The sequence below is a fragment of the Convolutriloba macropyga genome, chromosome 5 (assembly GCF_964194025.1).
Source record: "Convolutriloba macropyga chromosome 5, txConMacr16.3, whole genome shotgun sequence".
Lineage (NCBI taxonomy): Eukaryota > Metazoa > Xenacoelomorpha > Acoela > Convolutidae > Convolutriloba > Convolutriloba macropyga.
In genome coordinates, this window is record NC_134472.1 from 76,157,138 (window position 1) to 76,172,188 (window position 15,051).

At 32.8% G+C, this 15,051-nt stretch overlaps 1 protein-coding gene across 5 annotated transcripts in view; it reads left to right on the forward strand.

The window, feature by feature from the left end:
• Window positions 1-15,051, forward strand: part of LOC142340267 (mpv17-like protein 2) — a 31,538-nt gene extending 16,487 nt beyond the window's left edge. For all 5 annotated transcript variants that reach the window (XM_075390836.1, XM_075390835.1, XM_075390832.1 and 2 more), the window contains 2 exons: window positions 7,558-7,690; window positions 14,789-15,051. In XM_075390836.1, the coding sequence (XP_075246951.1) occupies window positions 7,558-7,690; window positions 14,789-14,984 (329 nt within the window). In that variant the 3' untranslated portion in view covers window positions 14,985-15,051. The remainder of the gene's footprint in view (window positions 1-7,557; window positions 7,691-14,788) is intronic.

Below are 15,051 nucleotides of genomic sequence, written 5' to 3' on the forward strand. Positions count from 1 at the left end.
TAGAACAATTTGCCCGTCAGCAGTCCGTTGGTTAGTAAAAAAAAACTTAACCATTTTTCTCTTAGGATTTTTTTTCTTAAGTACAATAATAGATATTGGGCTTTCACGTTTTTCAAAATTGTGCCGAGCGGAATTGTGTATTATCAGCTCAAAATTTTTTTTTCCAATTTTTTTTACGTGAGTTCTTATTTTATGCTAGGAAAAACAAGCAGCTGTCTATACTTGTCATAAGAACCGCTGCGATCTTTCAATCGTTCATAAGAAGTAAAAATCTGATTCCGTAGTTGGTACTACTGAGTGATTACGGTTAGACTGAGAATTAAAATCAAATACTTATCCATTATATACATGTTAAGAATTGTTTTTCTTTCTGATAATGACTGCCAGAAAAAGTTTAGCTACACATCTAGAACATGGGTAGTTCTGAAAATCTGAATTAATATTTGATTGAATTCATCCTGGAAAAGTACATCTCGGAAAAAGTCTACAATTGTATGTTTTATCATTTTGTTGAAATGTACGCTATTATTTATATTTCCAATTTTTTAACGGATATTTAAAAAATTTTATTTTATCATTTCCCCTTTACAAAACGCTGACGAAAATGTAATTCACATCAATTTTTTGATAAGTTTTCTTAAGCTAATTGTTCCAAATACACAGAAATTTAAAAATTGATTCCAATTTTATGTTTTTCAGAGTATAAAACCTCTTTTAATCTAGTTTCTTTGATCTCACTATAGTTAATCTAGGTCGTCATTTTATTGCGTCAGTGCTATAGAGCAAATTTTTAACCACGTTTTAAAAAAATTTAGTATATCCGATATTATATATTTTTATTGTATCCCCATAGACTGACTCCAGTTTAGTGCAGATAACAAAATTACTAGACAGAGTTCAATCAAATATAAATCATAAACTTGTAAAAAAGTAAACAAAATGATGATCAAATTCATGTTTTCATTGTTTTCCATTGTTCAAATCGTGTTGGATGTTCTTATAATAAGGGAGCAATAGAATGTGACTAGTAACTGCGTCTTTAAAAAGATTCAGTTCTTTTGCTTTTACAATTTTTGCGTATAGGTTTTGAGTGTTTATAGTTAACGTTATCTTCCTGCGTTATCATTCAAGTAATTTGCCACATGTTTTTTTCATAAATTAGGGGTGGGTTAAATTTATCACAAGAACTTAGTTGTTAGTCTTACAAATGCTCGCTAACGATTTTGGTTTTGTTAGAATATTTTTTTTTCGGCTTGAGATGTTTTTTAAGTGAATCTTAGGAAAAGACTGAAAAGTTTGAATGATAGTATTTCACATATGTCAATACATTGGTTTCATCTACAGTTTTGCAACAATTTTGCGAAGTTTCAAAATGATCATTCATTTTATGCATACTAAGTTTTTTTGAAGAAGTGAATTTTGTCAATGCTGGTGTAGATTTGATTTTTCTGGCTGTGTCGTAATGGTATTCTTCAGCAAAAATAATAACGTGCTATACGATTGATAAAATAACGAAAACTATTCTCTAAACAAAATTCGGTTAAATATATTAACTGATAGTTTTTTTAAACATAAAGCCAACTTTTCTGTTGAAGCTTTTTTTTGTCAAAAATTATTTCTTTGGTTGAAACAATCTGAGAAAATTAAGACTGAGAAAATTTTATACTGGATTTCTCTCGGTTTTTACAATTTTGTGAATATCATAAGAGAGAGTTTGCTTCATAAGTTTCATACTTATTTGATTTTGGAACACAATTAGGAGTCAACTTTGAGAGTCTATTTCCTTCACGTCAATAAAGTAATGAAAATTAGAATCTACTACCTTTAAAGCTTCAAACTTTTCAAAACTCTCATAAAAGAAATTAGGCCAATAACTTCCTTAGCGCTCAACGGTTTTTTCAGTTGGGGCTAACGCTACTCTTATTTAAGTTACTCGTATTTTTAAGTTTCATCAATTAAAAGTCTTTAAACTATAATTTATTACTCGCCCTTCTCAAATAGCTTTCTTGAAAGTTTTCAAAATCAGAGTTCACTTTTAATCGAGAGCAATGATAGCTAAATTCAGTTAATTTTACAGTGCTCAGAATTTTTTATTGGAGGGGTTGAGACCAACTGAAGACATAAAATTATAAGTAAAAGATAATAAATAATCTGTTAATTATTAATGGAACCCGTTAATGGACAAAATTTCAGTCCAATAAACAGTTATTAATTGCTCTCTATTTGCAAAACAAAATTTAAAGCAACAAGGAGGCTCGTTAATATGCGTTCGCACATGATGTTCCAACCCGAGCTCATCTACATTTTTGACTTAACTGTCAACCAAATGAAGAGATAATCAAAAATAGATGTTTTAAAAAAATCATTACAAAACCAAACTACTGATTGAATTACATAATGCCATGCCTCATTACAGCGCCAACGAGATCAGACAGTAATAAGACTACAAGGCAGAAACAAACAAACAATAAAATTAGCAAAAACAAAAATTTCACGGCAAAAACTGAATATCTAAATCAAAAAACACCTAGTAACAACGTCAAAAAGCAGTCAGATACAAACTTAATTGCTCAAATTTACTTTCCTCTAACTATACAGCAGATGGAAAGTTGTCTTAATGAGACTAGGTAACAAGTTGACAAAGAGAACAAACAATGAGGCGAAATTCAAAAATAGATCAATATTTTTTAAACCAAGAAACTTCAAAAGTCTTACAAATCATTAGCTTTTAACTAAATAATCTTTGATAAATTACTAAAAAATCCCTACAGAACCAAAACGACCTGTTTTTGATTAGACTAAGGCATAGTAACGAACTAAAGAAAAACATACAAAATTACAAACGATTTGCGAAAACAAAACATTCTTGCTGCCATTAAAATCTTTAGCTATTATCTGAATATTATGTATTTTCAATTCAATTGTTATTTCTACTATTTCAACTGAAGGATTTATATTGACAGATTAAATAAGTTTACTTGGGCCACATTTGAAAATCATTCTGACCTGTTATTAGGCGATTGTTCTGAAAGAAGAGGAAAAGAAACAGAAAAATTGACCACTCTAAGACGTTTACAAAAACGCATATTGTTCATCAAACAAAACATCAGTTACAAATAATTTTAGTAGATATGTTATTTTTGAGAATCAAGAAATCGGATGGGACCTCTCATTGGTGAATATAAGTTACAATTTGATGAAAAAACAAACAAAATTTGAAAAGTTTGAAAAGTGTTTGAAAATGTATATTATAAACTTTAAGACTATTCGCTATGAACTGACTGCGTCGGGTAACATCATTCAATTATTCGTCAATTACAAGCCTATGAGACTTGTCAGAAGTTTAGGGCTACCTAAAGAACAGAAACAGGCAAAAACAGCAAATTCAAGAAAAAATAAGCGAGAAAAGTGTCGAAGGCATTAAAAAATGAGCTTTTAACTGAAAACGTTTCTTTTTTTAATTATTTTTACAGCATTGAGATTCCTCTTTTTATCAAAAAAACTGGTAAAATTTTTGAGAAAACTTGTAGTATCAACGTCAATAAATTCTTTAGCTCTCAAATTAAGCCAGTAAAAACGCTAAATTATGCCTCCATGCAACAACAAGTTTGTTTGTCATTCCTATTTCATTAAATTGACATTACAACAAGTTATTGACTAGTGAAACAACAAAAAAGACAGGCAAAAAACAAAAATTCAATAAAAAAGTGCCAGAAGAAATGGTGGAAGCAATTGAAACCATAAGCTCTTCTCTGAAAACTTTATCTATGATCCGTTGAACGTCTTTCCGAAACCAACGGGAACCATAAGTAATAGTATAATGTGGTGACATTTGAAAATGATCCAAAAATAAGAAAAAAGTACCCAGAAAATTTAAAAAATTTTGAAAACCCATGGCATTGAAGATTTAAAACTAATAGATAGAAAATAAAACCGCTAAAAATATAAATTTTGGCTGCAGTAAACAGGAAACGGATCTTGTCAGTACTGAGACTGACTAACAGTTCACAAAATAATAGCATTGGGGAATGTTCAAAAGAAATTCGAAAAGTTATTTTTTAAGTCTTAACAGCCATTAAACCCAAAGCTTTCAACGGAGGTCAATAACTACGCTCAGATATAACCCGATGAGAGGGAAACAAATGTTAGTCATGCAAAGATATTCAACATGACATACAATCAGTCTTGTGACTACGAAACAACAACAAAAACAGTCAAAAAGCAAAATTCAGTAGAAAATTGCGAGAAGAAAGTGTCGAAGCCAATTAAACCATGGGCTTTTCTCTGAAAACTTTATCTGCGATCCACTGAACGTCTTCTCTAAGCCAATGGGATTATAATAATAATTGGTTAATGTGTTTAAGAATTGTGTAATGTGATAAGAGTTCAAAAGTAACCAATAATACGAAAATCACCAAAATTTTTAAAAAAATTTTTAAATCTTTTGCCATTGAAATCATATAACTAATAGTTAGAAGATCAAACCTCTAACCAGATTGTTTTAGTTGCCGCAGAAAACAAATGGGTGCTGTCAACTCTGAGACTGATAAACAGTTCAGGAAAAAATTTAAGCTGGGTTACCGTTCAAAAAAAATTTCTAAAAACTAACTTTAAGCTCTGAACATCCATTAAAATCAATAGCTTTTAAAGGAAGTCAATAAATACGCTCAAATATGACTTGATGGGAATGCAGGCATTTTTATCATGCATGGTTAATCAATAAGACATCACAATAAGTCTTATGACTGTGAAAGGAACAAAAAAAACAGGCAAAAACCAAAAATTAAGTAGAAAAGTGCGAGAAGAAAATGTCGAAGCCATTTAAACCATAAGTTTTCCTCTGAATACTCTATCTGTGTTATAATGAACGTCTTCTTTAAGCCTATGCGAGCTATCAATTTTTTGGATAATGTGATAAGATTTCAAAAGTAACCAATAATACGAAAATATCTAAAAACTTTTAAAAGCTTTTTGAAATCGTGTGTCATTGAAGTCATATATCCAAAAGTAAGAAGATAAAACCACTGGCCAGTTTAAATTTGGATGCAGTAGTAAGGAGGAGGGTGTTGTCATCACTGAGACTGTTTACAAATCACGATAATAGGTTTATTGGTGGTTAATGTTCAAACATTTTTCGAAAAATTACTTTTAAAGTCTTAACAGCCGTTAGCTGTCCACTCAAAGCACTAGATATGTTTTATTAATGCTCGTTATGGATTGATTTTGCTTTTTTACTCAATCAGTCCATAACATAGGACTACAAAAAATTACTAAAACCCCAAAAGAAATTAAAAGTTTCATTTAAAATTACGAAAACTCAGAGTCGAAGCCAAAAAAATGAGCAATTCCGTAAAAATGATTTTTTTTGTTCATTGGGCTTCATTTTACGGTAAAGGGGATTTATCATTAACGGAACCTCGATATGAAAAGTAACTTGTCTCTTGGTGACTTAAAAAGCAAAGAAGGAGAAAAGTTTTATAGAAGAAAGAGCTCTCAAATAGAATTCGAATTTTTATTTGATAGTGAACTTCCCTATGAGACCTGAACTAGTCTTTTTTATCGCCTTTAGTCTATTAGGAACATAAAATTGGTTCATTTTGTTTTCGTGAAATTTAATTTTGAAATACTATTTTCATAGAAAATATCCTAATTTGAAGAAAAATTGCACTAAAAGTGAACAAAGATCCCTTGTTCACACAAAATATCAATGCTCGATAATTCTTCGAAAAAATCGAAAATAAAAAAAAATCTGTTTATTTTTGAATTCTAGGCTGGACCAGCGTTTTTATGATACCACTCACTTTTTTCTGCGACAAATATATCGATCGGCCAAAATTGTCTGAACAAAAAAAACCATTTGAGTATATAATTCCTCCCCCCACAAGTGGGGTCAGAACAATTAATGTAAATGTTTTGTCATTTGTTATGCAAGATTTTTGCTTGACCGTTTTGACTCTTCGAGTTAACTTTCACGTCTTTGATTACTTCGTTTCGCCTAATCTAATATTTTCTCTTATACACAAGTGTCAGCAGCCGAACTCAAGTGGGGGCAGTTCACTACTAGAGGTGTCAAAATTGGTGTAATTGTTTGAACTCTAATTATTATTAGGGTTATAATGATTTATAATAACCTCGTATGACTTCATTTTGAGGCCATTTAGTAAATATAGTTACTCCCCTCCCCGTGAGTGAATAAGGCTGCAACACTAGCAAACTTTTATAGTCTTTTGCGGTAATCATCAATCTATGAACATATAATCGTACTGTTATTTTTTCCCTACCTTAGCCAACAATAATCCGCGTCTATTTTAATTTCCCACTTGTAGTACGTGATACAATCCCAAAATTCAACCCAACTTTCAATTAGGGAAGTTTTCTCTTTTCTTGAAGTTTTGTTTAACTAGCAGCACAGAATATTCATTTGCATATATTTTTCTACTCATGCGTACGCTTAAATAATAGTTAAAAAACCAAATCAATACTTGAGATATTGCGCTAATCATTATTTCTTCTTGACGTGTAATTGTTCCACTCTTTTCAGCCAGGCCTAGAAGTAAAAACAGCCACCACTTTTCAACCGGAGCCTAACAGTAAAGTAGTAGTTAGTTGTCATCCTCTTTTGTAGTCAGAATATTCATTTTAAAATTCCATGCCGAAAAAGTTTACAGGTTTAAGGGTTATTTTCTTGCGGGTTTAGAGGACAACATGTTGCTTGCAACATTCTACTATAATGATCCGTAAGATTTACCTAAAAAGTTTCTAGTTACCGTAAAAGTAGACTATGCCTTTTGTTGTTACCCTGCAATTCATGTTTAACAGTGTTTTTAATAATGATATGACTCAATCTGTTTTTTACAATGTACAGAAAAATGCCCTAAATTGTAGAGCGAAAGCGGAGTATCGATATCATATTTCAGACGTTCTTTATTGCAAAATCCAACTACTTGAAGTAAGAGTGATATTCTCGTTTTTCTCCAATTTTGATCTCCATTTTCATAGAAATTGACTTTTTCATGTTTGAGTGCTAAGGTTAATATGTGTGTTACAGTTGCCGATATTGTTTTTCACTCTCTAACTGACACACCGCAGCTACAATAATATCAAGGAATTCAGAAAAAAATATTATTTGGGTTGAACGATTATTCAATTGTTGGATTGATTCGCTTCACGAGAACTGCAATGTTACTATAAATTTTAATTGAATTCTCTCTTTGAGTTTTGAACAGCGAAATTGAGGTCTAAATAAGTTAGAGTATAGTTCTGGGAAGCCTTCGGCAATTCGAGCTCAGCCTCGGGCGCAAGCGCTCTCGTTTTTGAGCTCTAATTGCCTTAGGCTTCCCAGAACTATACTCTAACATATAATTAACCAATGCTTAAAAAGAGCTCAACCATTTAGCTGCCCAGTTCGTTGCTTTGTTAAATTATTGGACGGTTTTTCAACATCAGGGGACATCTTCTTGTACGTCTGCAAACTAATTCTTGAAAAATTTGCCGTTACCAATACTCCAAACTAAAACTAAAAGATTTCAAACTATACTCTAGTGTGGTTTGTTTCAGGTTTGACGGTGAAGACGATTTTCTGCAAAATCTTTTTCGACCAACTGAACGCAGCTCCGCTCTATATGTCTTTCATCACTTGTCTCGCGTATCTCGAGGGAAACACCTGGTCTCAATCAATCAATCAGTGCAAGTTAGTACCCAGGTTGAGGTTCCAGACTTTACCTACCTGTGATCTGACAAAATTTCGAGCACGCCCACACCGAGCATCGTACACTTGAATTACATGGTCTGGAACATTCTTCATATAAGGCAACCCGGGTTGACCCATAATTCAAAAAATTATAAAATTGTTACTTCATATTATTGCGTCTATGAAAAGTTTGTCCTGTTTGTTGTTATGGAGAGGTAGTAAACAAAGAAGTTATAGAACTTTCATTTATGACAAGTTGTAGTTTTACCAACATTTAAAAACTTTTTTGATTTTAAGTGTTCGAGCGGTATCAATAGGTCCCGGGTCGAGGTTTGGCGGTGAATTTTCGCAAGAAATGCGGTGAAATGCGGTGAAAAAAAATAATTTTCACCGCGTATTTCTTACATCTTTTTGCGGTGAATGCGGTGAATCGCGGTGAATTATTTTTTTTCACCGCGTTCTCAGTATTCTTACAAAAAAGAATCTTCCCTACACGGGTTTGAACCTCTGACCTCCTGCATGCCTTCCAATGCTTATTCCACTGCGCCAACTGTCACTTACTTGTTTGTTATTTCTTGTGAATTTAAATCAGATTGAGTAAACTTTGGAAACCATATGCGGTGAATTTTTGTAAGAAATGCGGTGAAATGTGGTGAATTATTTTTTTCACCGCATTCACCGCATTCACCGCATTTCTTACATTAATTTGCCATAATAGTCTATGCGGTGAATTTTTGTAAGAAATGCGGTGAATTTGGTGGTGAATTTTTGTAAGAAATGCGGTGAAAAGCGGTGAATTATTTTTTTTCACCGCATTCACCGCAATCACCGCATTTCTTACGAAAATTCACCGCATTCACCGCATTTCTTACGAAAATTTACCCAAAAACCTCGACCCGGGGTGTTACAGTGGGGGTGGTAGTGGGATAAGGGGCTGCTTGGTATAACAAACATTGATATAACTCCTGTTTTTCTATAATAATTCTTCAAAAATAGCCTGTCTTCATTATAGCAAACAAGTATGTCTTGATATCTCTAATGATTATAATGGTTTTCAATCTTGATCTCAAAACCCGATTATACTCCAAAATATTTAGAAATTATCTATAATTGTTATGCGCAGAAAATGGGCATGAGTGAACCAGCAGCATCATAAACCACTAAACCAAAAATTAACTTATATTAAAGATGATTGTTTTTTCTTTTCAAAATTGAGCAAGAAAAAGCAGCACTTTATTATTACCACTATTTTTTAGTTGTAGCCGCTAAGCGATAGCGAGACTATTTATTATCGAATTAAGTTTACGAACCAAAGGATAGTTATGGTGATCTTCCGTATAGGAGACGTGCCTTTTGAAATCAATAATTTCAGACTAAACATGACACTTTTTAGTTACTACATGATAACAATTTTGTTAGGTGAATGCAATTTTTTGTTAATCAGAAAATTTTACCCAATTTTTGTCAACTTTAGTCGCCGATATCGCAAATTTTTCCGAGCACTAATTTGGGAATTTTTTTGTGTCTGATTATTTTTTCCGATTCATTACAGTCAGCAAAACCGTTATACAATGTGTATCGAGAGTAATTATTTTCAACCCACAAGTTTTTATTAAATTGCTGATTTAGAGAAAAAATTTTCAGGTTGGTGGTTTTCTTTTTTGTTGATCTGTGTTGCACAAAATTTGGTGTTCGAAGTTCTCTTCTTACAGCGTGGTTGTTTTTTACGCAGTACTCCTATCTATTCGAGTATTTGATTCAAACTTCTTTGTATCTTTTTATTTCCAGAAGTATTTTGGCTATTGTTGTTAATTCGTCGACTTCCCTATTTTTTGTTGCGACAATTCATTCAAGAAGTGCAACTAATTTTTTCGGTGACTTTCATCATTCTGCAGGTGAATGTGTTTGTGTATATATGTATTAATGTATGTGTGTGCATGCGTGTGTGTTCATCTCTCTCTGTATATATATATAAATATATATATATATATATATATATATATATATATATATATATATGTATATGTGTGTGTGTGTGTGTGGGTGTGTGTATGTGTGTGTGTGTGGATGTGTTTGTTTGAGTGTGTGTGTGTGGTAGGGAGGGAGCGAGAGTGTATGCATTTAAAGGGTTTATTCTGTTCAAATTGAAAAAAAATGTTTGTCTGTTAAAATTTTCCTTTTGCAGTGTGCATTTTTAATAAAACATATATGACATTCTATGGTAAGTATGTTTAATTTATGGTGGTCAACCGGGGTCTAATTTTGAGCGTCTGGCTAGCTATTTCTTGATGACCATCAGTTTTGGACTGGAACGTCCCAATTTTTCTAAAAGTAACTTCTTTCTATCTACTATTCGCTTTTCCATTTTTTCGCCGTTGCCTATATCAAAGAACAAAAAAGGTTCATTACTTATAAAATGAAAACAATGTCATCACCAGCCGAATCTAAGCAATACCAGAAGAATAACAGTTTTCGCCGTGTTTCAGAGAAGTTTTTTTCCAATTTACGCGCTGGATTTTTTTTGTGTCTGATTACTTTTTCTCTGTATTGTCTAATATCTGTATTTCAGGTTTCTCTGTATATATATATATATATATATATATATATATATACAGAGAGAGATGAACACACACCCATGCACACACATACATTAATACATATATACACAAACACATTCACCTGCAGAATGATGAAATTCACCGAAAAAAGTAGTTGCACTTCTTGATTGAATTGTCGCAACAAAAAAATAGGGAAGTCGACGAATTAACAACAATAGCCAAAAGACTTCTGGAAATAAAAAGAAACAAAGAAGTTTGAATCAAATACTCGAATAGATAGGAGTACTGCGCAAAAAAACAACCACAGGCTCTTAGCTGTAAGAAGAGAACTTCGAACACCAAATTTTGTGCAACACAGATCAACAAAAAAGAAAACCACCTACCTGAAAATTTTTTCTCTAAATCAGCAATTTAATAAAAATTTGTGGGTTGAAAACAATTACTCTCGATACACATTGTATAACGGTTTTGCTGACTGTAATGAATCGGAAAAAATAATCAGACACAAAAAATTCCCAAATTAGTGCTCGGAAAAATTTGCGATATCGGCGACTAAAGTTGACAAAAATTGGGTAAAATTTTCTGATTAACAAAAAATTGCATTCACCTAACAAAATTGTTATCATGTAGTAACTAAAAAAGGGAGTAACTAAGTAGGAAGGGAGCGAGAGTGTGTGTGTATAGGGTCATTTGTCATGGTTTTTGGTATAGGTTTTCAGGTCAATCGCATGATTAGCTTCTGATGATAAATGGCTATAAAACATGGTATAATATATCTTTAATGATAGTTTAAAGACGTTGGTGTTTGAATTTTTTTCGAATAAAGATATTAGGCAATCTTAATCTCATACCTCAAATTGCAGTTTAGTTTTCTCTTTGGTCTTCTTGTTTTTTTAAGTGGCGGGGCTCAGCAGTATATTATAAAACGGCATTATGCTGGGCTATTTGAAATATTTGATCGTTTGTGATAGATTCATGTCCAGCTGCATGTGCCACTAAGGCATGGTCATGTCCCCCGAGAAACCGTCAAACAGTTTAATCCAATTTTTAAAAGTATTTCAGGTTTCTATTAACTTTCTGTATAAATACGACGGTTATCTTGCAAAATCTTGCAAGGAGATGTTTATTTCGTAGTACTCTTGCAAGACTCTGGTTTGATTATTTAAAAAAATTACAAATTATTTAAATTACAAGAATGTGGCTTGATTATTCTCGGGCTGACCTTTCCAGCGTTTTCACAACTAATTTTTTTATAGTCCGTAACTGCCATGACAGAATTTCGTGTCATAATCTTACTATAATAACAATGATTTCAAAATTTACCATCAAAGGGTTACGCTTCAACCATACAATTGAATATCAACGCTTAATCTATAAATGTTTTATGACAAAAGTTGATGTCCGAGCCATTGAAACCATAAAAACCTTTTCTATGGAAGCAATGGCACCATCAGGTTTAGGTGCGTGACCCTAGACTAATCTGATCAGACCATTTCCCAGACTTTGCCCTCTTATCAGATCATCGTGCGACCCAATGGTCTGATCAGAGCAGTATAGGGTAGCGCACCTAAACCTAGGCATCTTTTTGATCATGCAGGGCAGCGATAACTCTTTTGGCCACGAACTTAATTAAACTGAAGCAAAATCATGTTTTTGGCAACCAAGCCTGGTTATAAGTTTTCTGTTTGTCGACGGTACCAAAATAGACGAGAAGTGGTTCTGCTTTGTGTATATTTTTTAACTGAACCCAACTTTTCTCACATCTTTTTCCAGTAGATTTTTGGTGGATATAAATACCCATTAACACAGACTACAAATCATAATGAAAAATCTTTAAGTTGTAAGAAAACGTCAACGCATCCTGTCGCTTAATGATCATAAGCAATAATTTATTTGGAATTAGTCTTATCTTGAAATAATTGTTGCACACTTTTTGACATTTTCAGGCAAGCATGCTGTCTTTAGTTTTTTTCCGAAATAGAATCTCTCTCTGCTTTTCTGAACAAAAAACCATCATTGCTGCTCCTGTTTTAAAAAATGAATTGTCGCTGAAACCTCATTGTTAGTAATGGAAACATTGTTACGATAAAATGGTTAAAGAGATATTTTCCTTCGGAATTTTATGGCTAGAGTTGGGTCATAACTTTTTTTTGTCTAATATCTGATATGGTTTATTACAGCAGGGCGATAAATTTGAACTTTTATATGCATTTAAAGGGTTTATTCTGTTCAAATTGAAAAAAAATGTTTGTCTGTTAAAATTTTCCTTTTGCAGTGTGCATTTTTCATAAAACATATATGACATTCTATGGTAGGTATGTTTAATTTATGGTGGTCAACCGGGGTCTAATTTTGAGCGTCTGGCTAGCTATTTCTTGATGACCATCAGTTTTGGACTGGAACGTCCCAATTTTTCTAAAAGTAACTTCTTTCTATCTACTATTCGCTTTTCCATTTTTTCGCCGTTGCCTATATCAAAGAACAAAAAAGGTTCATTACTTATAAAATGAAAACAATGTCATCACCAGCCGAATCTAAGCAATACCAGAAGAATAACAGTTTTCGCCGTGTTTCAGAGAGAAGTTTTTTTCCAATTTACGCGCTGGATTTTTTTTGTGTCTGATTATTTTTTCCGATTCATTACAGTCAGCAAAACCGTTATACAATGTGTATCGAGAGTAATTGTTTTCAACCCACAAATTTTTATTAAATTGCTGATTTAGAGAAAAAATTTTCAGTTAGGTGGTTTTCTTTTTTGTTGATCTGTGTTGCACAAAATTTGGTGTTCGAAGTTCTCTTCTTACAGCTAAGAGCCTGTGGTTGTTTTTTTGCGCAGTACTCCTATCTATTCGAGTATTTGATTCAAACTTCTTTGTTTCTTTTTATTTCCAGAAGTCTTTTGGCTATTGTTGTTAATTCGTCGACTTCCCTATTTTTTTGTTGCGACAATTCATTCAAGAAGTGCAACTACTTTTTTCGGTGAATTTCATCATTCTGCAGGTGAATGTGTTTGTGTATATATGTATTAATGTATGTGTGTGCATGGGTGTGTGTTCATCTCTCTCTGTATATATATATATATATATATATATATATATATATATATATGTGTGTGTGTGTGTGTGTGGGTGTGTGTGTGTGTGTGTGGATGTGTTTTTGTGTGTGTGTGTGTGTTTGGGAGGGAGGGAGAGAGAGTGTGTGTGAGAGAAAATTTACCATCAAATGTTTACGCTTCAACCACACAATTAAATATCAACGCTGAATCTATAACCGTTTGATGACGAAAGTTGATGTCCGAGCCATTGAAACCATAAAAAACTTTTCTATGGAAGCAATGGCACCAACAGGTTTAGGTGCCTGACCCTAGACTACTCTGATCAGACCATTTCCCAGACTTTGCCCTCTTATCAGATCATCGTGCGACCCAAATTTTTCTTGCGATTCTGGTGCGACCCAAATGGTCTTATCAGAGCAGTCTAGGGTAGCGCACCTAAACCTAGGCATCTTTTTGCTCATGCGATAACTCTTTTGGCCACGAACTTATTTAAACTGAAGCAAAATCATGTTTTTGGCAACCGAGCCTGGTTATAAGTTTTCTGTTTGTCGACGGTACCAAAATAGACGAAAAGTGGTTCTGCTTTGTGTATATTTTTTAACTGAACCCAACTTTTCTCACATCTTTTTCCAGTAGATTTTTGGTGGATATAAATACCCATTAACACAGACTACAAATCATAATAAAAAAATCTTTAAGTTGTAAGAAAACGTCAACGCATCTTGTCGCTTAATGATCATAAGCAATAATTTATTTGGAATTAGTCTTATCTTGAGATAATTGTTGCACACTTTTTGACATTTTCAGGCAAGCATGCTGTCTTTAGTTTTTTTCCGAAATAGAATCTCTCTCTGCTTTTCTGAACAAAAAACCATCATTGCTGCTCCTGTTTTAAAAAATGAATTGTCGCCGAAACCTCTTTGTTAGTAATGGAAACATTGTTATCATAAAATTATTAAAGAGATAATGTTCTTCGGCATGTTATGGCAAGAATAACGCCAGAACTTTTAGTTTTTGTCTAATATCTGAGTTTGTTTATTACAGTAAGGCGTTGAAATTAAAGTTTTAAATTCTTTTAAAAGGCTACTTCTGTTGAAATTGAGACAAATGTTTGTCTGTTAAAATTTTCGTTTTTCAGAGCGCATTTCTTCATAAAAACCAATATTTTATTGTAAGTATGTTTAATATGTGGTTATCAACCCGGGTTTATATATGACATTCTATGTTAAATACGTTTAATTTATGGTGGTTAACTCGGGTCTAACTTAGAGCGTCTTGCTAGCTATTTCATGATTACCATCAGTTTTGGACTGAAACTTCCCAATTTTATAAAATTAACCTCTTTCTATCTACTATTTTCCATTTTTTTCACCGTCGCCTATATCAAAGTACAAAAAAGTTTCATTACTTATAAAATGAAAACATTATCATCACCAGCCGATGCTAAGCAATACCAGAAGTGAAACAGTTTTTGCCGTGTTTCAGAGAGAAGTTCGTTCCAATTTACGCGCTGGATCTGTGCATATGGCCGACTGCTCAGTTTGCTAACTTCTACTGGGTGAAGCCAGCTTTCAGGGTGACCTATGTCAACATTGTGACGTTCGCATGGAACATTATATTGTCAATTTGTGTACACAACAAAGAAGAGAAAGTCGGTGATAACCCATCTAAAAAAAACTAAAATAATATATTGCAATTGATGTTTTTGATGTGTTTATCCTGATTTAATTTACTTTTTTTTTGCGAAA